General features: G+C 47.8%; 1 protein-coding gene across 2 annotated transcripts in view; it reads left to right on the forward strand.

The window, feature by feature from the left end:
* The first annotated feature begins 8,036 nt into the window (after positions 1-8,036).
* The window catches only part of AHCYL2 (adenosylhomocysteinase like 2), a 226,754-nt gene continuing 209,301 nt past the window's right edge, over positions 8,037-25,489 (forward strand). For both annotated transcript variants that reach the window (XM_008258209.5, XM_008258210.5), the window contains exon 1: positions 8,037-8,485. In XM_008258209.5, coding sequence (XP_008256431.4) covers positions 8,099-8,485 — 387 coding nt within the window. In that variant the 5' untranslated portion in view covers positions 8,037-8,098. The remainder of the gene's footprint in view (positions 8,486-25,489) is intronic.

A 25,489-nucleotide genomic window follows, 5' to 3' on the forward strand; every position in this document is an offset into this window, starting at 1 on the left:
GCCTGCGCCAGCCAGAGGGTCCCGGGCTTCCTCCCACAAGATGTTGCTGGCGGCTTGGGAACCGGAGTTTGGGGACGTAGAGTTCTAGAGAAGGGAGCTCCACGGAGGAAAGGGGGGCGCCTTGGGTAGAGGGCCTTGTGCAGTCCTGGCCAGCTTATTCGGAGGCACACAGCCTGATCAGAACCAGGCGGCAGGAGGCGGAGGTGCCAATTGTGCCCCTGTGCCCCTGGCACCTTGCACTGCTGGATGCTGGTCACTAACTCTGCTGTTTTCAAGTGTTCACAGGCTCCAACTCCCGGCCCTCCATCAGGCTCCAGAGGCTCCGCAGCCTGCCATTGACCTCACAGACATGGCAGTGCTGGGGGGCCAGACAGGGGCCCGGGCTGTTAGCCACTGTGCACTGCTGCACCTGGCTTCATTTGGAAAGCAAAAGTGTGGCCAGTGCCGCGGCTCAATAGGCTAATCCTCCGCCAAGCAGCGCCGGCACACCAGGTTCTAGTCCCGGTCGGGGTGCTGGATTCTGTCCTAGTTGCCCCTCTTCCAGGCCAGCTCTCTGCTGTGGTCAGGGAGTGCAGTGGAGGATGCCCAAGTGCTTGGGCCCTGCACCCCATGGGAGACCAGGAGAAGCACCTGGCTCCTGCCATCGGATCAGCGCGGTGCGCCGGCCGTAGCGCGCCAGCCGTGGCGGCCATTGGAGGGTGAACCAACGGCAAAGGAAGACCTTTCTCTCTGTCTCTCTCTCTCACTGTCCACTCTGCCTGTCAAAAAAAAAAAAAAAAAAAAAAGCAAAAGTTGTCGCTCCCCCTCTTCGTGGAGGAACGACACAGGACCCTGCGCTGTTCTTTCGTCTGCTCGGCCCTCCCCGGGTTTGCTGCTGGTTCTTCCCGGGTTGGCTACTGTCCCTTCCACCTCCGTGGAAGGGCAGTTCCCCCTGGCCACATTCCCCACTTCCGCAGGGGAGCGGCACACCGCCGGCCAGCTTTCTCGGGGGCTGCACGGGTTCCCTTAGATGTTCCCCATAGATGTTCCTGGTGAATGCCGTCTCTCTCCTCCTTTATAGTCCTCCTCCGCCAATCCTAACTCGGCTGCCCACACGCCGAGTACGCTGCTCTCCTCTAATCAGGAGCAAGTCCTACAGCTTATTGGCTGAACTGGAGGCAGCTGTGTAGAAGCTGTTTTCTTCTCTCCCAGCGCCATATTGTGGGAGAGCAGATGCATAGAATAAGTCTTAATTCCAGTAACAGTCTAGTCCGGGTTGCTCCCCACAAAAAGTGAGCCAAGGAGAGGCGCTGGCTGTATGGAAGAAGCTGGTGCAGCCAGTGACAGGCACAGGGTGCGGGGTCTTCCCGCCTCCCCCCCCCCCCACCAGGTCCTGGCTCTGGCCCTCAATCTTCCTTTCTGTCCGTGTCCCCCCCCCCCCCCCCGGGTCTCCTCGTGCTTGCTTGTCTGGCTTGTTCTCGCAGTCACCACTGTTCTCAGTGATAACATGGCTGTTTCTTTTCTTTCCTTTTTACTCTGTATTAACCACAGTGTTTACAACAAAACTTGGAAGTGTTCTTTCCTGATATTTTCTGAAATGAGGGAAAGTGCTACAGTTTGCATTTTGATGGAGATTCGATTGCTGGTTTCTCTCTCTCTCTGGCCCTTCTTTATTTCTTTCTTTCAAAAAAGATTTATTTATTTGAAAGAGTTACAGAGAGGGAAAGACACACACAGAGAGAGAGAGAGCTTTCATTTACTTTCCAAATGGCTGGGGCTGGACCAGGAGCTTCTTCCAGGTCTCCCGCATGGGTGCAGGGACCCAAACATTTGGGCCATCCTGATGTGTTCCCAGGTGCATTAGCAGGGAGCGGGATTGGAAGTGGAGCAGCTGGGACTGGAACCGTTGCTCATATGGGATGCCAGCATCGCATGCGGTGACTTTACCTGCTGTGCTGGCCTCTGACCTTTCTTTAGTGGGATTGCTTATGTACAGGGTGGGGTGAGGGGTGAAGGCGGTAAGTTCACAGTCTGAGCTTAAAAAGCTGAGACATGCTCTTTTCCTGCGTGGCTCTGGAGGCAGGCAGAGACTCCGGCCACTAGAGGGCAGTGTGAGTCCACCTCTTGTGCGGGCACACAGTAGCGGGCTGCTGGAGCGCTGGCTGGGCCTGCGGACACGCCCACAACCCAGTTTTTCTGGGAGAGGTAGAGTGAGCACAGTGGACACCCGTCTATCAAGGCTCCCCAGTTGGAGCCCTCAAAGTGCAGCCCTGTTGCTGGGCTGTGCAGAGAACACAGCTGTCTATCCAGCTCTGCCCTGGCTCCTGCGGGCCCCCTGACCGGCCACACTGCGTGGCCTACCAGGATCCCAGGCCCGCCTCTGTTGCTCTTGGCAGTCTGGCTACTGCCCCAACCCTTCCTCTGCCTGCTGAGTTCTGTTTTTAATTTGAAAAAATCAAAAAGAGTTAGAAAAGCACAAAGAATAACTTAACATCACTATTCCCACCTCTCAGAATGAACAACTGTTTTTTTTAAATCATTTAGTTATTTATTTGAGAGAGTTACACACAGAGAGAAGGAGAGGCAGAGAGAGAGAGAGAGGTCTTCCATCCGATGGTTTACTCCCCAGATGGCTGCAACAGCCAGAGCTACGCTGATCTGAAGCCAGGAGCCAGGAGCTTCTTCCAGGTCTCCCACGTGGGTGCAGGGGCCCAAGGACTTGGCCATCTTCTACTGCTTTCCCAGGCCACAGCAGAGAGCTGGATTGGAAGAGGAGCAGCCAGGACTAGAACCAGCACCCATATGGGATGCTGGCGCTGCAGGCAGCGACTTTACCTGCTACGCCACAGCGCTGGCCCTAATAAATCTTCTTTTAAAAATTAATGGAAGGCCGGCGCCACGGCTCACTAGGCTAATCCTCCGCCTTGTGGCGCCAGCACACCAGGTTCTAGTCCTGGTTGGGGCGCCGGATTCTGTCCTGGTTGCCCCTCTTCCAGGCCAGCTCTCTGCTGTGGCCAGGGAGTGCAGTGGAGGATGGCCCAAGTGCTTGGGCCCTGCACCCCATGGGAGACCAGGAGAAGTACCTGGCTCCTGCCATCGGAACAGCGCGGTGCGCCGGCCGTGGCGGCCATTGGAGGGTGAACCAATGGCAAAGAAAGACCTTTCTCTCTGTCTCTCTCTCTCACTGTCCACTCTGCCTGTCAAAAAAAAAAAAAAAAAAAAAAAATTAGGCCAGCGCCGTGGCTCACTAGGCTAATCTTCTACCTAGCGGTACCGGCACACCGGGTTCTAGTCCTGGTCGGGGCGCCGGATTCTGTCCCGGTTGCCCCTCTTCCAGGCCAGCCCTCTGCTATGGCCCGGGAGTGCAGTGGAGGATGGCCCAAGTGCTTGGGCCCTGCACCCCATGGGAGACCAGGAGAAGTACCTGGCTCCTGCCATCGGATGAGCGCAGTGCGCCAGCCGCAGCGCGCTGGCCGCAGCGGCCATTGGAGGGTGAACCAACGGCAAAGGAAGACCTTTCTCTCTGTCTCTCTCTCTCACTGTCCACTCTGCCTGTCAAAAAAAATTAAAAAAAAAAATTAATGGAAAACATCTTTAAAAGGTGTTTATTTTGGTGCAAAAAATCTGGAAATCCATGCATAGAAGGATCTTCAAAAAGTTCAGGGGAGGGCCTGGCGCTGCAGCGCAGTGGGTTAAGCCATTGCTTTCATATCGCAGCGCAGTTCAAGTCCTGGCTGCTCCACTTCCCATCCAGCTCTCTGCTATGGCCTGGGAAAGCAGAAGACGGCCTAAGTGCCTGGGTTGCTGCCACTCATGCAGGAGACCTGGATGGAGTTCCTGGCTCCGGCTTGCAGCGATTCAGGGAGTAAACCAGAGGATGCAAGATCTCTCTTCTTCCTGTCACTCTGCCTTTTGAATTCATGTACAAATAAATCTTTTTAAAAAAAGTTCAATGGAAATGCTTACTATGGAAAAATTTATGCATGGATTTCAAAAACTTTTTACACCAAAAATAAACTTATCTTTTAATTCCACTTTCCCACAAACTTGCACAAGCCTTGGTAGTTTAAACAGCTGTGTTGTAGGAGCTCACTCCCACTACCTACTCATCATTTCCTGTCCTGGGAGCCAGCCCTGTCACTCGGATGACTCCTCTGCTACTCACTTCCACTGGCCTGAGTGACATGGGAACAGGGGAGGGAGTGTGGAAAGCACACTTTCTCTCTTTCCTGAAAACACGTGGAAAAAAGTGAGAGAAAGACAGAGAGACAAGGACTCCTCCCCTCCAGCGACCAGCACCTACTGGCTAGGAGGCAGTGGAGCCAAGGCTCCAGACAGGGGTCTAGGCACGATCACGTGACTTCCCAATGGGGAGGACAAGGAGTTTGCTTTTCCACTCTTTGCTGATGGAAGGGAACAAAGAGGTGGAGGTTAAGAGGAGAAGGCAACAGTAACAGTTCTGGAAGCCCCAAGGGGAATGCACAGTGAGTCATTCAGCAGGCTTGAACAAGCTAAGGTTGAGCCAGCAGTAAGGAAAATGTATATTGTAGCAAGCTTATAAGCTTCTGTATGAGACAGCAATTACTTTTGGAGAAGGCAGTCTCCACTGAACAGTCGGAGGACCGCCCTTGGCAACAGTAGCTCTGTGTCCTGTCCCTCCACAGAATGCCAGGGTCTGTAGGGTTTGCAGGCCTTGTCTTCCAGCTTCTTGAACTGATTCAAAAACATTTTAGGGGCCAGCGCTGTGGCCTTGCGGGTGGGGTCACTGCCTGCAGTGCCAGCATCCCATATGGGTGCCTGTTCAAGTCCTGGCAGCTCCACTTCCCATCCGACTCTCTGCTGGGGCCTGGGAAAGCAGTAGAAGATGGCTTAAGTCCTTGGGCCCCTGCTCCTGCATGGGAGATCCAGAAGAAGCTCCTGGCTCCTGGTTTTGGATTGGCATAGTTCCAGCCATTGTGGCCATCTGGGGAGTGAACCAGCAGATGGAAGATCTCTCTCTCTCTCTCTCTCTCTCTCTGCCTCTGTGTAACTCTGCCCATCAAATAAATAAATAAATAAATATTAAAAAAAAAAACATTTTAATATTGGGGGCCTGCTCTGTGGCACAGCAGGTACCTGCATCACCTATCACCATGCTGCTTTGAGTCCCAGCGGCTCCACTTCTGATCCAGCTTCTTGCTAATGCACTTGGGAAGGCAGCAGAAGATGGTTCACCTCCTTGCCCCCTGCCATGCATGTGGGACACAGGATGGAATTCCTGGCTCTTGGCTTCGACCTGGCCCAGCACTGGCCATTGCGGCACTGCAGCCATTTGGGGAGTGAACCATGGATGGAAGAGCTTTCTTCTTTCCCTCTCTCTGTAATTCTGCCCTTCAAATAAACAAAATAAATCTTTTAAAAATTCATCTTTCTGATCCTGCAGCTTTTTAAAGATTTATTTATTTGCTTGAGAGGCAGAATTACAGAGAGAGAAGAAGAAGAGACAGAGACCTTTCACCTGCTGGTTTACTCCCCAAATGGCTGCAATGGGCCAGAGCTGGGCCAATCCGAAGCCAGGAGTCAGGAGCTTCTTCCAGGTCTCCCACGTGGGTGCAGGGGCCCAAGGACTTGGGTCATCTTCTACTGCTTTCCCAGGCCACAGCAGGGAGGTGGATCGGAAGAGGAATAGCTGGGACTAGAATCAGCACCCATATGATATGCTGGCACTGCAGGTGGCGGCTTTACCTGCTACATCACAGTGCCAGCCCCTCAGTGTTCACTTCTTGCAACAGCATGTTCTTCAAGATACAGTATCTAAGGCTTTGAGGATGTGGTGGTGGTGGGGGGGTGTCTTGCTTTCTTTATTATTTACTTGTTCTGCTATGTTGTCTCCGTCCTTCACATGGGAGATTTTCTTCATACGTCTGGTGGCTTTGCTCCGACTTAAGGGTGATGCACTTAACGGGTTCAGGAAAACCATGTGACCATGAGTATGGTATTCACCATGGGTGCGCTGGCTAGCCTATATCCTGGGGGAGCTCTCAATGTTACTAGCTTCATTTTCCTTCTTGGACTGGCTAGATACCTCAGAGACGTTCTCCCTGTCTACCACGGTTCTCGAAGCTGCATGAGCCAGGCGAAGGGGAAAGCTCTGTAGTGCACACTTCGCTAAGGCGTTCATAAACTTGTGCTTGACCAGCATGGTGATTTTCCTTCAGCTGTGCCTGGTGGCCCTCAGCCACAGAGATGGCAGAGGCAGCAGGTGCGTAGCGATGGAGGTGCGAATGGGGGAAGAGTATGCCTTGACAGTTGGTCCCCAGAGTGGTGGTGCCTGAATAAATAAAACACGAAGATCCGTTTCTGTGCAGTGCTCTGATCCCTTATGTTTTCTAACCACGTTCCGCTCTAGGACTAAGCACCCCTTCAGGGATCACTTCTGCTGGCGCTCCAGGTGGGCAGCTGCTGCCTTCTGGGCTCCAGCACACGCCAGGTGGCTATACCACAGCTCCCTTGTGCATTAGCGGGAAGAAAGAAATCAGTTACGGGGCGGCTAATCTCTGCCCCAACAGCTGGAAGATGAAGCTCGGGGCTGGATTTCTGTCACCGGCAGGACGTTCTGAAAGCCAGAATGTGAAGAGGAAGCGTCCTTGAGCTCTTGTGCTTGGGAGACTCGTGGACTTGGTAGAAATCGCAGCGCTCAGATGTCTTGGTGGGAGGCACAGATCTGACACCAGGAATCAGAGCTTCCCTTCCAACCAGGACAGCTCCACGAAGTTCACAGGTTCACAGTAGCTCAAGGGAAGGAGAGAGCCAGGCAGGGGACTTCTCTTCCTTACCAGGGGGAAAAATGGTTACTCCAAAGTCGCCTGCCTGAGTTGTCCGGGTTATTAAGGCATAAACTGTGCCTCAGTCTGAGTAACAGAGAAGCAAAAAAATCCGTCTCTTTGTGTCATCAGAGTTGATTGCAGTGTAATGTATTTTAAGAGTTATTTATATAAAATCTCATTTACTGTTCACTTTCGTCTGCTTAGATTAGTATTTTTTATCATAAGCATGTATTCATCTTATCATTAACGGTTCTCGGAAACTTATTTGTAGAGGCTGTAACCATTACATTTTGGACATTAGTTTAAAATACGTCTCTGTTATTAAAAACTGCCAATTTAAAGACTACAGAAAGGTACACACAAAGTAAAAGCTACCCAAAATCTCATCATTTGGAGAAATGACCATTCGTATGTTAATGAATATTCCTTTATGCCGACTCACGAACTTGGATTTCTGATTATTTCCTCGCAGAATTAATAGGTCAAAAGATGTGGCCTCATTTAAGGAGACCCGCGAATTCCTCAGCCTTCGAAGTTGTCAGCTTGGAGACCCGAAATGTGCCCGAAGTCACCAAAGCACACAAGGTCCTGTCTTATTCGTTCTGAAAACAAAGGCATTAAAGTTTGCAAAGGCATCAGGGAAAGAAAGGAAAACCTAGCCACTTCCACCCGGGCAGAGCCCTCCTCCCGTGACGCCGCCGCTCTGCCTTGAAACACCGGCTCACGTGGCCGCAGACGCGCGCGCACTCGGAGGACAGTCACGCCGGCCGGGTAGCGCGCCCTTCCTCCCCCACTTTCCCTGAGGCTTCTGGCGTTCCTGGCCCGGAAGCCACAACTCCTCTGCAGACTTTCTCGTCTTCATCCCCACTGGAGAGTCTCCTATCCCCACTCCCCTCCCCTAGCCGCCCGCCCTAGGCCCAGGAGTTCCCTCTCCCAGGCGTCCTGGAGCAAAGGCCGGAAGGGACTACAACTCCCAGGGGGCCGCGAAGCCACGCCCCCGCAGCGCGCGGTGCAGGTCGGGGGCTGAGGTCCCTCAGTGTCCTCGCCGGGCGCCGTCCCGAGCAAGCGCACTACAGGTTCCGAGGCGCCTCGCGCGCCAGCCGGACCGGACGGGGGCAGGGCGGGGAGGGGCGGGGCTGGAGAAGCCGGGGCTGGCGGGCGGGCGGGCAGGCGGGCGGAGGAAGGGGGTGGGAGCGGAGGCGATGGAGGGGAGGAGTGGGGGAATGGGGGAGGGAAGGGGAAGGGAGGTGGGAGGCGGGGCCGAGCCGGAGCTGGAGCTGGAGTCAGAGCCGGCGGTTGCAGCGGAGGCGGTGATGTCGGTGCAGGTTGTGTCAGCGGCGGCGGCGGCAGCAGCCAAGGTGCCTGAGGTGGAGCTGAAGGACCTGAGTCCGTCCGAGGCGGAGCCGCAGCTAGGACTGAGCGCCGCGGCCGTGGGCGCCATGGTCCCCGCAGCGGGCGGCGGAGACCCCGAGGCTCCAGCTCCTGCCGCGGAGCGGCCCCCGGCCCCCGGCCCGGGCTCGGGGCCCGCCGCCGCCGCCGCCGCCGCCGCGGCTCTCAGCCCTGCCGCCGGGAAGGTGCCTCAGGCGTCGGCCATGAAGCGGAGCGACCCGCATCACCAGCACCAGCGGCACCGCGACGGCGGCGAGGCCCTGGTCAGCCCCGACGGCACCGTCACCGAGGCGCCGCGCACGGTCAAGAAGGTATTGGGGCCGGGCTGCCTCTCGAGGAGAGGGAGGGAGGAGCGGGAGCCGCGGGTCGTCCGGCGCCGCGGCGGCCCCTCCACGCCCTCCCTTCCGATCGCGGGAGCAGAGCGCCTGCCCCTGCAGCCCCGAGTGTCGGGGGTGCGGCCGCCCGGCCTCCGGGCGGCTCGGCCGCACTTGGCTCCGAGTAACATGGAGGGAGCGCTCCGCTACTACTTGCAATAGGCGGGGTGGGAGAGAGTCGCCCCTCGCACCCCCTGACTCGGGCGTGGGGACCCTCCCAGCCATCGGGGTGCAGGGATCGTCTCTGGAGAGCTCGCATGGCAAGCCTGGGAGTTGTGTGGTCCCCCCACGCCCCGGCCGGCCGCGTCCGGAGAGCAGCCGTGCCCTTGCTTCCCAGCTCGCGTGGAAGCCTCACGTCTTTGAATGTAAAGGCGCAGGAGGGATTCTCCTTACTCTTTTTTTTTTCCCCCTGAAAAGGTTTGTCCTCCCTGCTCTGTCGTTGGCCACCAGGATTGCTTCCTTGGCTCCTTTATTATCATCTGAAAGTGTTAGGAAGAAATGCTGCCTTGGGGGGCGGGGTGGGGGCAGTCATTGTGAGGCTTTCTGTCTGAGCTGTCAGCTTCTTGCACCGTGTGGAGGGCGCCTCGGAACTGCGGGGAGCAAGTGCCCCCAGGTGTACCACGCCCCTGGGCTACCAGTCCGCGAGGCTGCCCGTGGCGTGGCTGTCTTCTGTCTGGGAGCGAAATCAGCACCGACAGACAGGACAAACACTGACACAGAGACGTGGACCCTGGGAAAACGGATGGTGGCAGATTTCCTAGGCAAACTCTACACAGTGATTTGTGATTGTAATTGAAATTGATCGTATCAGAACATCAATAAAGGGATGGGAGGCTGCCTGGGGTTTACTGTGTAGCACTCGGCTGAACTGGAACCTGGGATCCGGCTAACTTTTTGTTGTTACAGCTCCGTGACAGCCCTTTCATGCCAGCCACCGTGTCAGAGGCAAGGCTGGTGGAATTCAGTAGTGCTTTAGGACAGTGTCCTTGTCACTTGCAGTGAGAAACTCCTGTGGGAAGAATTACAATAGAAAGGCAGCATGGGCACCAGTGTGGGAAGCACTTGTATAATGTCTGGGGGTCTGAAGCATATTTCTGACTAGTGGAGTTGCTTTATAACTTTGGCCAAATCTTTTTCTTATGATTAAGAGTCTTTTTGTCTACAATCTGTAATTTTATTAGATCTCTTGAGGGTAAAAGTACTTACCAGATTGCGTTTAAAGCATTGGATTAACAGCCAGGCAGACCTGTGTTCCAATCCTGTACCCTCTTCACTAGCTTTTGGGTAATTTCCAAGTCCTGCAAATCCTAGCTTCCTCTTATGTAAAATAGGATATGAAGTGAACTTGCTGCATATCAGAGTCTTAGGAAGTTGCAGCTATCATTCACTATAAGATTTATATTCCTCCCATTATTGCTTAAAGACAGGCCACCGTGACTTCTAAAGATACGATTCTGCAGAACGAAGTTAAAAATCACAGGCCACCACCAGAGTCTGTCTTAATTCTAGATATGCTTCTCGACTGTGTTCCTTGTCGCTGAAGCACTTTCTTGTTTTTTTTTTTTTTTTTTTTTTTTCAGCATCAAAATGTGTGTTCTGTGATTCTAGGTTTACTCAGCAGCCTCAAGGCTGTGGGAGACAGGGCTGAGCTTGCCTTACAATGTTAATTACACACATGCACACACAAACAAAACCCAGCTTCTTTGCTGAAAATTAAGTGGATGAGGCTGTGGGCAAGGAGGCAGCTGCCTTGACAAAACTAAGGGCACTGCTGAGCTGCTTTCTGGGGCGGGATCTTTAACTTTCTGTGAGTCCATTGGCTGAATGAGAACAAGATTTCTTCCCTCAAGTTGAAAGTCTCCCACCAGGGGACTGCAGTATGACATTTTGATTTGTTGAGCATTTCCTGATTTTTAGATTGTCTATTTAAGTAATCATTCTGCCCTGGACTCCCTTCTGCTTTTATTATGAGGGAGGTCTGGGGGACTGGGACTGAAATAGCTGCCTTTGGCTCTGTAACTGGTGACTGTTGCTTTTATTTTGTAATTGTCGTGTACAAACATTTAAGTTATATTTTCATTGATGATTTCCCTACTCTATTCATGTATCTGTCATCATTTTTCTTAGTTCTGTTACTCTGCTCAGTGACACATGGGAAATAAACCTTTCTTGAAGAACCAGAATTCCCAAGTGCTTTGGTTGATGAGAATAAATGTATGATTGACAGGTTACTCAGACACCTTTGGTACCTGTCTCCATCCCGTTAGCTTAGGGGGCTCTGGGTGTCAGATGTTGTCATTGCAGCTTTGAAACAGGATAGTCATTCAAAAAGTTAGTGGAAGAGCTGGTGTGGCGTAGTGGGTAAAGGTGCCATCTGTGGTGCTGGCATCCCAAATGGGTGCCAGTTTGAGTCCTGGATGCTCCACTTCTGATCCAGCTCCCTGCTGATGAGCCTGGAAAAACAGCAGAGGGTGGCCCAAATGCTTGGGCCCCTGCCCCCATGAGGGAGACCCTGAGGACGTTCCTGGCTCCTGGCCTTGGCCTGGCCTAGCTCCAGCCGTTGTAGCCATTTGGGGAATAAACCAGTGGATTGAAGATCTCTCTCTCTCTCCTCTTTCTCTGTAACTCTGCCTTTCAAATTAATTAATTTAAAAAAAAGTTTGTGGAAAAATGGAATTTATTAAAGTTTATTTTAGTGCAAAAATTTTGAAATCCATGCTTAATTTTTTTGTAATACACATTTTCATGAACTCTTTGAAGACTTCCCATGTTTATATATGTTGTTCATAAACTCACATTAAGTGAGCCTGTGAAACCAAGAATCTGTAAAATGTCATATGCGAAATGGGAAGATAAGTTTCACAGTGAATGCAGTAGCAGTCACCGAAAGTATTTCTTCCTTGTGTTGTTGAAAATAAGGATAGGAGTGTCGGAGCACAGCAGGGAGAACAAGCAAGAGAGGATCTTCCAAAGCTGAAAATTAAAACTTCCTGACAGTAAGGCCGGAAGCCCGAGAACCTCAGCTAGTTTGTGCCTACCTCAGGATCAGAAATGACTGTGTTGAAATAGACTCTTGATTCCTTTTGGCAATTGTGCCCGTCTCGCACTGACTTAGTTGCTGTCAGAGGAGATTGACTTGAGCCACGTTAGCACTTTCTTGCCCTGATTTGTTTAATCTCTTGATTTGGTTAATTACGGATTGCTGAAATGGAATATTTTGGATGTAGGCATGGGACCGTGGGAGCAGCATGACTCCTTTGCTAGTTAAAGAACAGCCTTGCAAAGTTCGGTAAGGCAGTTGGCACTCGGGCTCTTATTAATTACCATTAGTTGGCCTTTTATGTACCAGGAATTATCATAGGCAGTTCTGTAATCCTGACAATTCCATGAGATATAGGTGGCTTTAGCTCCGTTAAAAAAATGCTTGTTTATTTTTACTTACTTGAAAGGCAGAGCAGCACAGAGGTATAAAGGAGAGAAAGAGAAAGAGAGAGAGAGAGAGGGAGAGGTAGAGAGGTGTCCTATCTGCTGTTCATCTGATGGTTCACTCCCCAAATGCCAACAGCCAGGGCTTAGAACCCAATCCAGGTATCCCACATAGGTGGCAGGGACCTGCTGCCTGCCAGGGTGTGCATTAGCAGGAAGCTGGATTGGAAGCGTGGAGTAGCCAGGACTTGAACCAGCACTCTGTTGTGGGATGTGGGCATCCCGAGAGGTACCTTAACTTGCTGCGCCACAAAGCCTGCCCATTATCTCCACTTCACAGATGAGGAAATGAGGGCTAGCTACATTAAGTGCCTTCCCCAAGGATACACATCTATAAAGTGGCAGGGTAGTGTTTCAACCCACATCTGTTTCCAAAGCCCTTGTTCTTTTCCTTGTGCCACACGGGTTTTTTTCTGACTGCTTGGATGCTGGGTTCTGGCCTTTCCCAGAAGTCTTTGTATTGTAAATGAAGTCTAAGGTGTGTTTGGCTAAGGCTTAGGTCATACAAGGCCAATGTATGGAAAGTCTGTGGGCTTTAGGAAGAGGACAGAAGTAGTACAAATGTAGAACCTCAAAGAATTGTAAAACAGAAGAGAGGAAGAAGAACATCTTATACTGACAAGTGTTTTGAAATCAGTGATGCATACCTGAGGAATATATTCTGTCTTCCTGTTCAGTCAAGAAAATTTCCCTGTTAAGTCCCGCCTTCTATAAAAATCAATCTCTGATAAAACATTTGAACTTCAGAAGGGGAAGTATACTGTTGTGTACTCCTGCTGGCACTAGGCATTGTACTTACAGATTTATATACACTTTTATTTAATGCTTTTAAGAGCCTTGGAGATAGTCTTATCCTTGTTTTATTGAGGAAACAGGGTTGGAGAGATTAAGGAACTTGTCTCAGGTTTTATAGTGATGTGATGGCAGAACCCTAAGTGATTTGGCTCCAAAGCCCAAATTCTGTTGCTTTTCTATTTTTTTAAAGATTTATTTATTTATTTGAAAGGCAGATTTACAGAGAGGCAGAGGTAGAGAGAGAGAGAGAGAGCTTTCATTTGCTGATTTACTCCCCAAATAGCCGCAATGATTGGAGCTGTGCTGATCTGTAAGCCAGGAGCCAGGAGCTTCTTCCGGGTCTTCCCATGCAGATGCAGGGGTCCAAGGACTTGGGCCATCTTCTGCTGCTTTCCCAGGCCATAGCAGAGAGCTGGATCAGAAGAGAAGCAACTGGGACTCTAACTGGTGCCCATTTGGGATGCCAGCACTGCAGGTGGTGGCTTTACCCACTACGCCACAGTGCCGGCCCCCAACTTGGTTGCTTTTCAAGACAAAGGTTATCTTTCTTTAAAACTCAAAACTGAACCAGCGCAGCGCCTCATTTGGCTAATCCTCCGCCTGCGGCGCGGGTACTCCGGGTTCTAGTCCCAGTTGCAGCGCCGGTCCTGTTCCGATTGCTCCTCTTCCAGTCAAGCTCTCTGCTATGGCCTGGGAAGGCAGTGGAGGATGGCCCAAGTGCTTGGGCCCTGCACCCACATGGCAATTTGGGGGGTGAACCAATGGAAGGAAGACCTTTCTCTCTCTCACTAACTCTGCCTGTCAAAAAAGAAAAAAAAGAAAAGAAAAAAAACCTGAACCTTTAAAACAGTTTTGTTTTTTTTTGTTTTTTTTTGTTTTTTTAAGATTTGTTTATTTGAAAGAGTTAGAGAGGGAAAGACAGAAAGAGAGAGTGAGTGAGCACTTTGATCTGCTGGTTCATTCCCCAGATGGACACAATGGCCAAGGCTGGGCCAGGCCAAAGCCAGGTGCCTGGAACTCCATCCAGGTCTCCCATGTGGGTGGCAGGGGCCCAAACACTTGCACCATCTTCCACTGTTTTTTCTAGGCCGTTAGCATTGAGCTGGATTGGAAGTGGAGCATCTGAGACTCGAGCCAGCGCCTATATGGGATGCTGGCATCATGGGTGACAGCTTTACCTGCTACGCCACAACGCTGGCCCCTTGAATCTTAATTGATATTGTGCATTTTTTGTTACTGCATTTAATGAGCAGTTTCTTTTAATTGAGCTGATTATCCTGATGCCTGCCTGGGTGCAGGTATTTTTGTAAACATTTATAAAATTTCTGTGAAAACAGCCTTTATTCTGTTTTTGTGTAATTTGTGAATTTTATGCATATTGAACCTGGAAAAGACTAACTGTTCGGAACTGTTTTAGGAGGTTGCTAAGGCTAGAGTTGTATGTTTGATAGCTGGAGGAAGACTACTTAGTGTTCACTTAATTGAAGAAATGAATAGTTTATGAAAAAAAGAAGAGTGAGATATTATGTCGTTTCTTTGAAAATGGATCCCTTCTCCACAAAAAGGAAGAGAAAAAAAGATATTTAATTTAATCCTTATTCAGATCCTTTGTCAAGTTGGGTTAATAAAGATATGCAGTTTATTTCTTGGAAGTTCTTGTTTAAATATTCACAGAGGTACAGCTGAGGTGAATGGGAAGAAAACAGCCTTGCGTTTGCCCGGTTTGCAGCACACTGTCATGCCTTCCAGGTGGTAGGCCGTTCAAGGAGCTAAAGTTGCATTCACCCAATAAGAGGTTTAGTAAGCTTGATCAGATTTCTATGGAATTTGTAGGAGCTTTTTATAGTCTGAATGACCTATGGCCTTACATTTTATGAGAGCTGAGCACAGGAGAAAGGTGGATTGGTATCTCTTCCTTAGGAATTCCTAAATCTAAAATTACTTTGATGCAGTTATATTACTTAAGATGTGGTTTGCAGTCTCCGTCCTCTGTATCTGTGTTCTGCAACAATTCAGTTAGGTGTTTTCTCTCTTGGACACTAGAGTTACTAGCTGGTGATTTCCTTTTTCTTTTTCAAGGGTCTGCCAGCAGAAACGTATCAGCTTGGGGCACCTGGGTTCTTAACTCAGAACCTCTGTTAGAGAGCATACTAGAGCTGCTGGTTGAGTTGCTCTACCTATGAGGCTTTTCCTTAAAGCCTTTGTGAATGTTGTGGGCTTGAGACTAGTAAAACTGACTAGTAAAACTTTTCTCCTATAATGCTGCCATGTGAGCCCTGTTAATCACTCTAGAGGATTTGATAGTGTTCACTACCTTTACTCTTCTGTGACGGTTTAAAGGCGATCATTTACTGAACACTGAAGTGCAAGTCATCTCTCTCTCATCTCATTTAATCCTCGTAACAACTTTATCAGTTATATTATCTTTATTTTATAGATGAGAAAATACAGATCCAAAGGGAGAGAGTAACTTGCCCAAGACTTTGCCAGTCTGTGATGCCTTTGGGATGGATCAGTGGGATGAAACTTTGCTCAAAGCACAGTGAGAGGTTTTCCCACACTGACAGCCCCTGCTGCTCTGCCCAAACTCCCACGTGAGATTGCCTGAAGCTGCTGCTGAGACCACTCTGCAAGCCTGTGGGATGTCAGAATCTGCCCTCTTCTGCAGGGAGGCCCGAATCACCATGCTCCACATCCCTGTTTACTTCGGTCACTGGCCACCATTTTTCTTCCATTACCTTCCCAGGACTCAGCTCCTTGACTGCTCTCTTCACTCACTGGAAGCCCTTCCGCGTTGTTCCCCACGACTTCCCCTGCATTATCAGCAAATCCTATGTAGCATCAGTCTTTAGTAGCAAGCTCGAGTTAACAGCAGTAACTGTGGCAGTGCTGCTGTCGTTGGCACTTGGCATCCAGGACCATAATGGTATGAATTAAGCTGCAGCATCTCTTGTTTGATATTGGCAATCAGGACATCTTTGCCATGCCAGTTCTTTAATTTCGGCTGGTGTTTGTAGTTGTGTGGCCTTGAAACAGGTTCTCTGCCTGAAAGCTACTTCGAGCTTTTTGTCAATTCTTGTTCTGTTTAATCCAGCCTATATTGACTTCTGCTGCTTGTAGGATTCCGAATTATGCATTGGTCGAAGCAAACCTTCTTCCTTTTTTTTTTTTTTTTTTAAGATTTATTTATTTATTCGAAAGAGTTACAGAGACAGAGATATCTTCTATCTGCTGGTTCACTCCCCAAATGGCTGCAAGAGCTGGAGTTGGACTGGTCTGACGCCAGGAGCCTGGAGCTTCTTCCACGTCTTCCACATGGGTGCAGGAGCCCAAGGATTTGGACCATCTTGCGCTGCTTTCCCAGGCACATTAATAGGGAGTTGGATGGGAAGCGTAGCAGCTGGGACTCAAACTTGCGCCCCTATGAGATGCCGGAGCTGCAGACAGTGACTTAACCTGCTGCGCCACAGTGCTGACCCCTGTGGTAGGTTTTATACTTTTGAAGAGACCCCACCAGATGGGAATTCTTTGATCTTTGTACCTTTTAAATCGTGCAGACCCAAGTGCATCTTTTTCTTCCCTCTTGCTGAAATAGAAGAGGTGTCCTTCATCCCATCAAAGACCAGGCCCTCCTCAGGTGCTCTAATCACATTCTCGCCTGCCTTCTTTAAAATTCTTCCTTTGGCTGCTTCCTGTTTCTCCTGGATCTGTTCCTTCAGCAGTCTAACCTGCTCTGCCATCTCCCATTTTAAAAACCCCATCATTCAGATCCCATATTTTCTTTCTGCTACTGTCCTGTCTACTCTTTCAGCCAGGCTGCTTCAAGTTTTCCGCATGTGCTATGTATACTCTTTTCTTCTCACGAACTCCTTAATCTGCTCCTACTCTGCATTCTGCTTGCCCAGAACAAAGATCCGTCATTGACGCTGACTCCTGAGGAAACACTCTCCTTCCTTGGCTTTTGTGACACTATTTGTGACTAGTTTTCATCTTATTTTCCTGAATATTCCTTTTTCCTCTTTGTTGTCTCTGCCCTTGGCCTTGGGCCCTCAGCTCTTCTCATTATTTTTTTCTCCCCGAGTCATCCACACAATACCTGTGCCTTCAAGTATCCTCTACATGCCAGCAGCTTCCACAGTTATTTCTTTAGCTAAGACTCCTTTTATGAATGCTGATATCTGTGTGTTCAACTGTCTGCTTAGAGTAGAACTTCAAAACTTTCATGCCCAAACCTGAATTATTTTTATGTCTAATCCTCAAAGTATTTTGTTCTTCTTAGGAAAATGGAATTTCCATTATATTTCTTTTCTCAAAAAGTGTTTAATTACACAAATAGCATTTGAATATATTCTTTTTTAAAAAAATATTTATTTATTTATTTGAAAGGTAGAGTTACAGACAAGGAGAGAGAGGGAGAGAGAGAAAAAGGTCTTCCGTCCATTGGCTGCAATGGCCGGAGCTGTGCTGATCCAAAGCCAGGAGCCAGATATTTCTTCCCGGTCTCCCATTTGGGTGCAGGGGTCCAAGGACTTGGACCATCTTCTACTGTTTTCCCAGGCCACAGCAGAGAGCTGGATTGGAAGAGGAGCAGCTGGGACTAGAACTGGCACCCATAGGGGATGCCGGCGCCACAGGTGGAGGATTAACCTGTACCAAGGCACCAGCCCCTGAATATATTCTTGTAAAATGATTCAGTCTGGTAAAACGGAAATCTTCGCCTGGCCCTCAGCCTGTCTCATTCTTCTCCCTAGAGTTGACCTTAAATAATTATTTATTTATCTTTCTATATTATTTCTATGAATTTACATTCTTAATTGTATATAAAGTTTTAGGCTTATAACTTACACATAAATAAAAGCATATTATGTATATATTGTTTTATTTGTAAAAATAGCATGTCTTAGACCTCTTTCTGTGTCAATACATGTATAATTATCTCATTCTTTTTAACCGCTAAATTGATTTCCAAAGTCTATAGTATTGACTATTAAGTAGGTCTTTTGCCTTAGGTGTTAAGTTGGCTGCATCTTACATTGGAGTACACAGGTTCAATTCCCAGCTCCAGCTCCTAATTCAATTCCCAGCTTCCTGCTGATGTAGCCCTTAGGAGGCAGCAGAGATGCCCCCGACAGGAGAGATCTGGGTTGTATTCTCGGCTCCCAGTTTTGGTTTGGTCCAGCCCTGGAAGATGTGGGCGTTTGGGGTGTAACTAGCAGCTGGGAGCTCTGTCTGAACAAATAACAATAAAAATAAACCAGACTTTTTTTTGTTGGTACACATTTGACTTCATTTTTTTTCTTCTTTATGTACAGTATTGTAGTAATGGTATATGCATTCTCTTTGTGTACATATAGAAATGTTTCCCTAGGATAGATATCTAAAAGTACGATTTTGGGGTTGAAAATTATCTGTGTTTTAAAATTCATGCATAATGCCATGTTGCCTTAAAAAATGTAGGACCTTACCTTGTAACTATACAAGATAACCCTTTCCTCACACTTTCACTGATAACAGATAACTACATCTTCGATGGGGAAAATCTTTTACTGTGTTTTTGATTTGCATTCTGCTTATAGTGAGGCTGAGAATTTTATAATGCATATATTGGCAATTTAGATTTTTTTTGTAATTAGCTATTCATTATTAACAGATTGTTTATTGATGAATACTAGAGGCCAACTGCTAGGGACGCTGCAGTGAATGAAATAGATAAAAATCTCCTCTCCCACTGGATTATCTTTTCATGTTGGCTTGTAGGACTTTAAATGTTATGAGTATTGTGTATATATTGCATACATTTCTTCCTACTCTATTTCTTATTGACTTGTAACTTTGTTTGTGATTTAAAAAATTAATGCAGTCAGATATACCAGTTTTTTTCCTTTTTGGCTTAAACATTTTGTATCTTAAAATGACTTTTCCTTCTCCAATTTTATAAACAAATCCTTCTATATTTTCTTATGATTGTACTGTTATATTTTGATCTTCAATCTATTTGCATTTTGTTTTTGTTTGTAATGTAAGATAGCTCTGTTTGTCCTCAAATAAAATGTAGTATTTTACCTTTTCCTGGTTTGTCATTTGATTCTTTTTCTTTAGTTTGTACTTCCTACTTGTTTTTCTTTCTTAACTTTTAGATGTATACATAGAAGTAACTTTTGATAGACTGGTTTTATTTATTATTAAGATACCCATGCCCATATGGAAAGATTAACCGAAAGTTATTATTCCGGTACTACTACTTTAGTACTTATTATAGTGAGTTACTGGAAACATTTACTGTTAGCCCATTTTTGCTAGTGCTCAGTTGATAGAGATAGTGTTTAGTAGAGATCGGAGCCCTGGTGGCGTCTCACACAGCTGCTGCAGCAGTGGTCTACAGAGGCACTCGTCTTCTGCAGCTGTTCTGAGTTGGAGAAATGTCAGACCCTCTGGTCTTTTTCCAGAATGATTCCTGACTTTTGTAAAGGCGTTGTCAGGAATTGAGTGTGTGTGATAAGGCTGTAGGAAGAATAGGTTTTGCCCCATTAGGTAGTTGTAGGCATCCACCTTTTAAAATTTATGTTATCTGCTCCAGGCAAAGGAGGACTTCTTTTCCTGGAAGGTAAATAAAGGTTCTTCTTTAGCAAAGTGCTAGTGATAAAACGTAGCTGAGTCTACTCTTGGGCCACTCTCTGCTTGAGACAGAAGTGGAATAGGAATTTTTACATTAATTCATGTCTGTTATTTCCACAAGGGAGAAGAGATGATTGGCTTAATGTTATTTCATTTTTAGGGTCTATGCTGGGCTGTATTATAGAAGAAAAGTAACTTTATTGCTTCTGGATACTTTCTAATAATCTCCTCTAATACCTTGTGAGTTTCTTTTGTGCAAAAATCATTTATCTGTTATGTGCCAAACACTATCAAGTGCTAGAACTCTAAAATCAGCAAGATACCATTGTTTTCCACCAGGGAGAGGGTAGCAAATTCATAAATGGAAATTAAAAATATATATGAAAATCTCACTTGATGTGAGCAATACTGGAAGCAGGAGTGGTAATTCGAAGAGGGTCAGAATTGAAATTGAAGTGTATGTATCACTTTGGGAAAAGTTGTGTGTCCAATATATATCAAAATGTAGCAGAACCTCTATGAAGTTTCCTTATTCCAGCTTTGCAAGTCCAGAAATTAAAATTCTAATACACTCAGCAATCCTACTTCTTTTTAAAAAAGATTTATTTATTTGAAAGGCAGAGTTACAGAGAGGCAGGGGCAGAGAGAGTGGTCTTCCATCTGCTGGTTCACTCCCCGGATGGCCACAAGGGCTGGAGCTGGGTAGTCCAAAGCAGGGAGCCAGGAGCTTCTTCTGGGTCTCCCACACAGATGCAGGGGCCCAAGCACATGGGCCATCTTCTACTGCTTTCCTAGGTGCATTAGTAGGGAGCTAGATCAGAAGTGGAACAGTCAAGTCTAGAACATCCCATGTGGGATGCCGGCATCTTGGAGGTGGTAGCTTTACCTGCTAAGCCACAGCACTGGCTCCCAGCACTCCTACTTCTTAGGACTGGCTCTTATAAACCAAACTTACAGGAAATTCATATTTTAAACAAATTTACAGGCAGATAGCACTCAAGCTGAAAATCTACATGGATGGTCTAATTATAGTTAGAGGCATTTTAGTATGTTTGGAGTCATTTAGGTCTTTGCTGTTCAATCTAAGAGCATTGGTGTCACCTGGAAGCTTGTTATAAATGAACAATCTTAGGGGCTGGAGTTGTGGCATGGAGAGTAAAGCTGCTGCCTGCTATGCCCTCCCATATGTGCACCAGTTTGAGTCCTACTGTTTAGCTTCTGATCCAGCTCCCTGCTGATGGCTTGGGAAAAACAGCGGAAGGTGGCCCCAGTGTTTGGGCCCCTGCCACCCATGTGAAAGACCTGGATTAAGCTCCTGGCTCCTGTCTTCAGCCTGGCTCAGCCCTACCTCTTGGCGGCTATCTGGGGAGTGAACCACAGAATAGGTCTCTCTGTCTCTGTCTATCTGTCTGTCTCTCTCATTATGTCTCCCTCTCTGAACAAACTCAGGCAACTCTGGTTTTGTAGTAATGTATACTCGCCAGAACTTCAATTTATTTATTTATTGAAGATTTATTCATTTTATTTAAAAGGCAGAGTTACAGAGACAGGGAGAGACAGAGAGAGACCTTCCATCCACTGGTTCACTCCCCAAATGGCTGCAATGGCCAGGGCTGGGCCAAGCCAAAGCCAGGAGCCAGGGGCTTCATCCAGATCTTTCACATGGGTACAGGGACCCAGGGACTTGAGCCGTCTTCTGCTGCTTTCCCAGACACGTTAGCAGGGGGTTGGATCAGAAGTGGAGCAGTTGGGACAAGAGGCTGCCGCAGAAATAGGGATGCTGGTGTCTCAGTAGGTGGCTTAACCTGCTATACCACAATGCCAACAATTGTTCAAAAATTATTTATTTGAAAGGCAGGTGACTGAGAGAGACAGAGAGATATCTTGTATTTGCTGGTTTATTTCCCAAATGGCCACAACAGCCAAGTCTGACCCAGGCTGAAGCCCAGAGGCAGAAACTCCATCTGGGTCTCTCATGTAGGTGACAGGGGCCCAAGTACTGTTACTGTACTTTCCCAGGCACACTAACAGGAAGTTGGATTGCAAGTGGAACAGCTGGGACTAGAACTTGCAATCTGATGTGGGATGTTGGCATTGCAAATGGGAACTTATCTTGCTGTGATGCAGCATGTTCCCTACTTATTTATTTATATAAATTTTTTGAAAGGAACCAGTGATGGAAGATGAAGTCAGGAACCTGGAACTCCATCTGGATCTCCCAGGTGGGTGGCAGGGGCCCAAACACTTGAGAAGACACCTGCTGTCTCCCAGGATGCTGGATTGGAAATGGAGATGCTGGGACTTAAAGTAGCACTCCAGTATGGAATGTGGGCATCCCAAATGGGGACTTAACCTGCTGTGCCACAACCCCTGCCCCTGGAACCCAGAAATCGGCTTAGTATTTGGTCTCATTTAACATTTCTCTTTTATGAAACCTCAGTAAAGAGGCAAGAACAACATTTCAGGGGTTTGTGGAAAGGTGGAAGCATACAATGAGACCTATAATAAAATACTTGATAGACACAGAAGCATAAACAAGCAGACATACAGACTCCCTATACATAGAGACACTCCCCCATATACATGCATACAACGGAACCCCAGAGACCCTCTACCCATTCCTTTTCCACATGCAGAGACCCTATATGGATCCACAGAGACACTTCATACAGAGTCACATACACCTTGAGGTCCCCTGTACAAAGCCATAGAGACTCCAACAGAAATATGCAGTCATGTACCTCATAATGACAATTTGACCAATGGCAAGCCACATATACCATGGTGTCCCCAAGGAACTGAAATCTTCCTATACCTCGTGATGTCGTAGTTTAACCCATTACCCCGACATGTTGGTTATGCTGTTATAGATAAACTTGTAGTGCCAGTCATAAAAAGATACCACATACAGAGCACGATATTTGACAGGGATAATAATAAATGACTGTATGGCTGGTTTATGTATTTACTATACTTTTAACTTAGTTTTTTTTTTTTTTTTAAAGATTTATTTTATTTATTTGAAAGAGTTAGAGAGAGAGGTCTTCCATTTGCGGGTTCACTCCCCAGATGGCCGCAATGGCCGGAGCTGCGCCGATCCGATGCCAGGAGCCAGGAGCTTATTCCGGGTTTCTCACGTGGGTGCAGGGGTCTAAGGACTTAGGCCATCTTCTACTGCTTTCCCAGACCATAGCAGAGAGCTGGATTGGAAGAGGAGCAGCTGGGACTAGAACCAGCGCCCATATGGGATGCCAGTGCTTCAGGCCAGGGCTTTAACCCACTGCGCCACAGTGCTGGCCCCTTAACTTACTTTTAAAAATGTATTTATTTGAAAGGCAGAATGACAGAATGAGGAAGGAACAAAAAGATCTTCATCTGCTGGTTCAATCCCCAGATACCCACAATAGTTAGGGTTGGACCAGGCCAAAGCCAGGAGTCAGGAACTCCATCCAGGTTTCCTATGAGGTGACAGGAACCCAAGTACTTGGGTCATCATTATCAGGAATTTGGATTGGAAGCACTTAGTAGTCAGGACTTGGACTGGCACTTGGATGTGGGATGTGAGCATCCCGAGTGGCCACCTAACCCTCTGTGCTACAACACTTGCTCCTATTTTTATTTTGGAGTGTTCTACTTTTTTTTTTTTTTTTTTTTTTTTTTTTTACAGGCAGAGTGGACAGTGAGAGAGAGAGACAGAGAGAAAGGTCTTCCTTTGCCGTTGGTTCACCCTCCAATGGCCGCCGCGGCCAGTGCACTGCGCTGTTCTGATGGCAGGAGCCAGGTACTTCTCCTGGTCTCTCATGGGGTGCAGGGCCCAAGCACTTGGGCCATCCTCCACTGCACTCCCTGGCCACAGCAGAGAGCTGGCCTGGAAGAGGGGCAACCGGGACAGAATCCGGCGCCCCGACTGGGACTAGAACCCGGTGTGCTGGCGCTGCAAGGTGGAGGAGGATTAGCCTAATGAGCCGGCCTAGAGTGTTCTACTTATAAACAACAGTTTGCTATCAAATAGTGTTCTGTGTTATGCCAGCAGCTTCAGACAGCCTGAGTGCACTGTGTCTCTTGTTGCATCAGTGTCCATGCAGAGGGATTGAGCTCTCTGAGTACCATCTAGGCTGCATGTAAGTACATTTATGATATTCATACATTGACAAACATTTTTGAATGATGCAGTTCTTAAAGCATATCCCATTGTTAAGTGACACATGATTGTATACATGTGTACAAATAACACCCAGCAGGTAATGCTCCAAACAGATTTTTGTGTTACTTAAGTAGTGTTCTCTGGAGTTATTTTGAGGAGAAGCGACAAGTATTCTCTACAGGGTACTTTAAACTGAGCCAGAAAATGAAGCAAAAACAGAAGGTCTGCCATTGGGTCTGCAGAACAGTGAATGCTACAAAGCCAGTTGTATTTGAATTCCTGTGTTTGGAACTGCCTGTTCCTGGGCATCATTTTCAGTTTGGTGTACTCACCATGCTTGGGACGAAAGTTATTCTCTTCTTTTCTCTCTCAGGAGCTTGCATTCTAAATTGCTGGCTAAGCAGAGTTCCGTGCTCAGTTCCCCTAGAGTTAATTAATGCACTACCCGGTGCTAGATGAGTCACGTAAATTCTCCCGGGATTGGCAGATCCAGAAACATTACACCCATGTGGAGCACCTCGTGCTGCGTCTTCCACAGGTGTGTGGAACTGAGGAATGTAGAGGGAAAATTGTGTCAAAAGTAGATAGGTACTTTTTTTGTTTTTTTTAACTGTTGGGTAAATCATGGTGCAGGTTTGCATGGAGAGTTGTGATGAAAGTTAAGAATGATTCAGAAGAATTACTTGGTGTAAGTTGAAAGTTTTTTCAGCTACGCTGATGTGGGCGGGAGGTAGCACATGGGATTGTGTTGGTTGGTAGATCACTGGAAGCTACATAGCCAGATTTGTTAGTCTCTCTGGCAGCATCTTGTGAGAAGTATGTTGTTAGGGAAAAGGAGTCTTGACACAAAAGTGTGTATGTAAATACTTGAAAGTTTCTATAAAACTGAGGAAGACACTAGAGATGTTAGTAGGATAGAATAAGTTCCTGGTACAGGCCTGTGCTTAGGATGCCTGCATCCCATACAGGAGTGGGTGGGATCCAGTCCTGCCTCTGTTTCCCATCCAGCTTCCTAGAATTATACCTGGGAGATAGCAGATGATGGCCCATGTACCTGGAATCCTGCCATCCAAGTGGGAGACCAGATGGAGTTCTTGGCTCCTGGCTTCGGCCTGACCCAGGCCTGGCTTTTGCGGGCATTTGGGAGTGAACCAGTGGTTAGAAGTTCTCTCTGTCTCTGTCTCTCTCAGTGCTAGCACTGTTGCATAGTGGGTAAAACCACTGCCTGTGGCATTGACATCCCGTATTGGGCACTGGTTCGAGTTCCTGGCTGCTCTACTTCCAGTCCTGTCCCCACGAATGCGCCTGGGAAAGCAGTGGAAGATGGGCTAAGTGCATGGGCCCCTGCACTCACATGGGAGACCAGGAAGAAGCTCCTGTCTCCTGGCTTTGGATCAGCTCAGCTTCAGCTATTGCAGCCATTTGGGAAGTGAGCCAGCGGATTGGAAGATATCTCTATCTCTTTAATTCTGTCTTTTTTTTTTTTTTTTTTTTTTAATTTATTTGACAGGTAGAGTTACAGACAGTGACAGAGAGAGAGAGAAAGGAAAGGTCTTCCGTCGTTGGTTCACTCCCCAAATGGCCACAACAGCCGGAGCTATGCTAATCTGAAGCCAGGAGCCAGGTGCTTCCTCCTGGTCTCCCACGCGGGTGCAGGGCCCAAGCACCTGGGCCATCCTCCACTGCCCTCCCGGGCCACAGCAGAGAGCTGGACTGGTGCTTTATACATGTATTTCATTTGACCACAAGCCTTTTTAGAATTTTTTACTTACTTTTATTTTTTTGAAGATTTTATTTATTTATTTGAGAGGTAGAGTTAGAGAGGAAGAGACAGAAAGGTCTTCCATCCACTGGTTCACTCCCAAAATGACTGCAACAGCCAGAGCTCAAAGCTGCTTCCA

This window comes from Oryctolagus cuniculus, chromosome 3, assembly GCF_051225735.1.
Source record: "Oryctolagus cuniculus isolate XC-2025 breed Fujian yellow rabbit chromosome 3, ASM5122573v1, whole genome shotgun sequence".
Lineage (NCBI taxonomy): Eukaryota > Metazoa > Chordata > Mammalia > Lagomorpha > Leporidae > Oryctolagus > Oryctolagus cuniculus.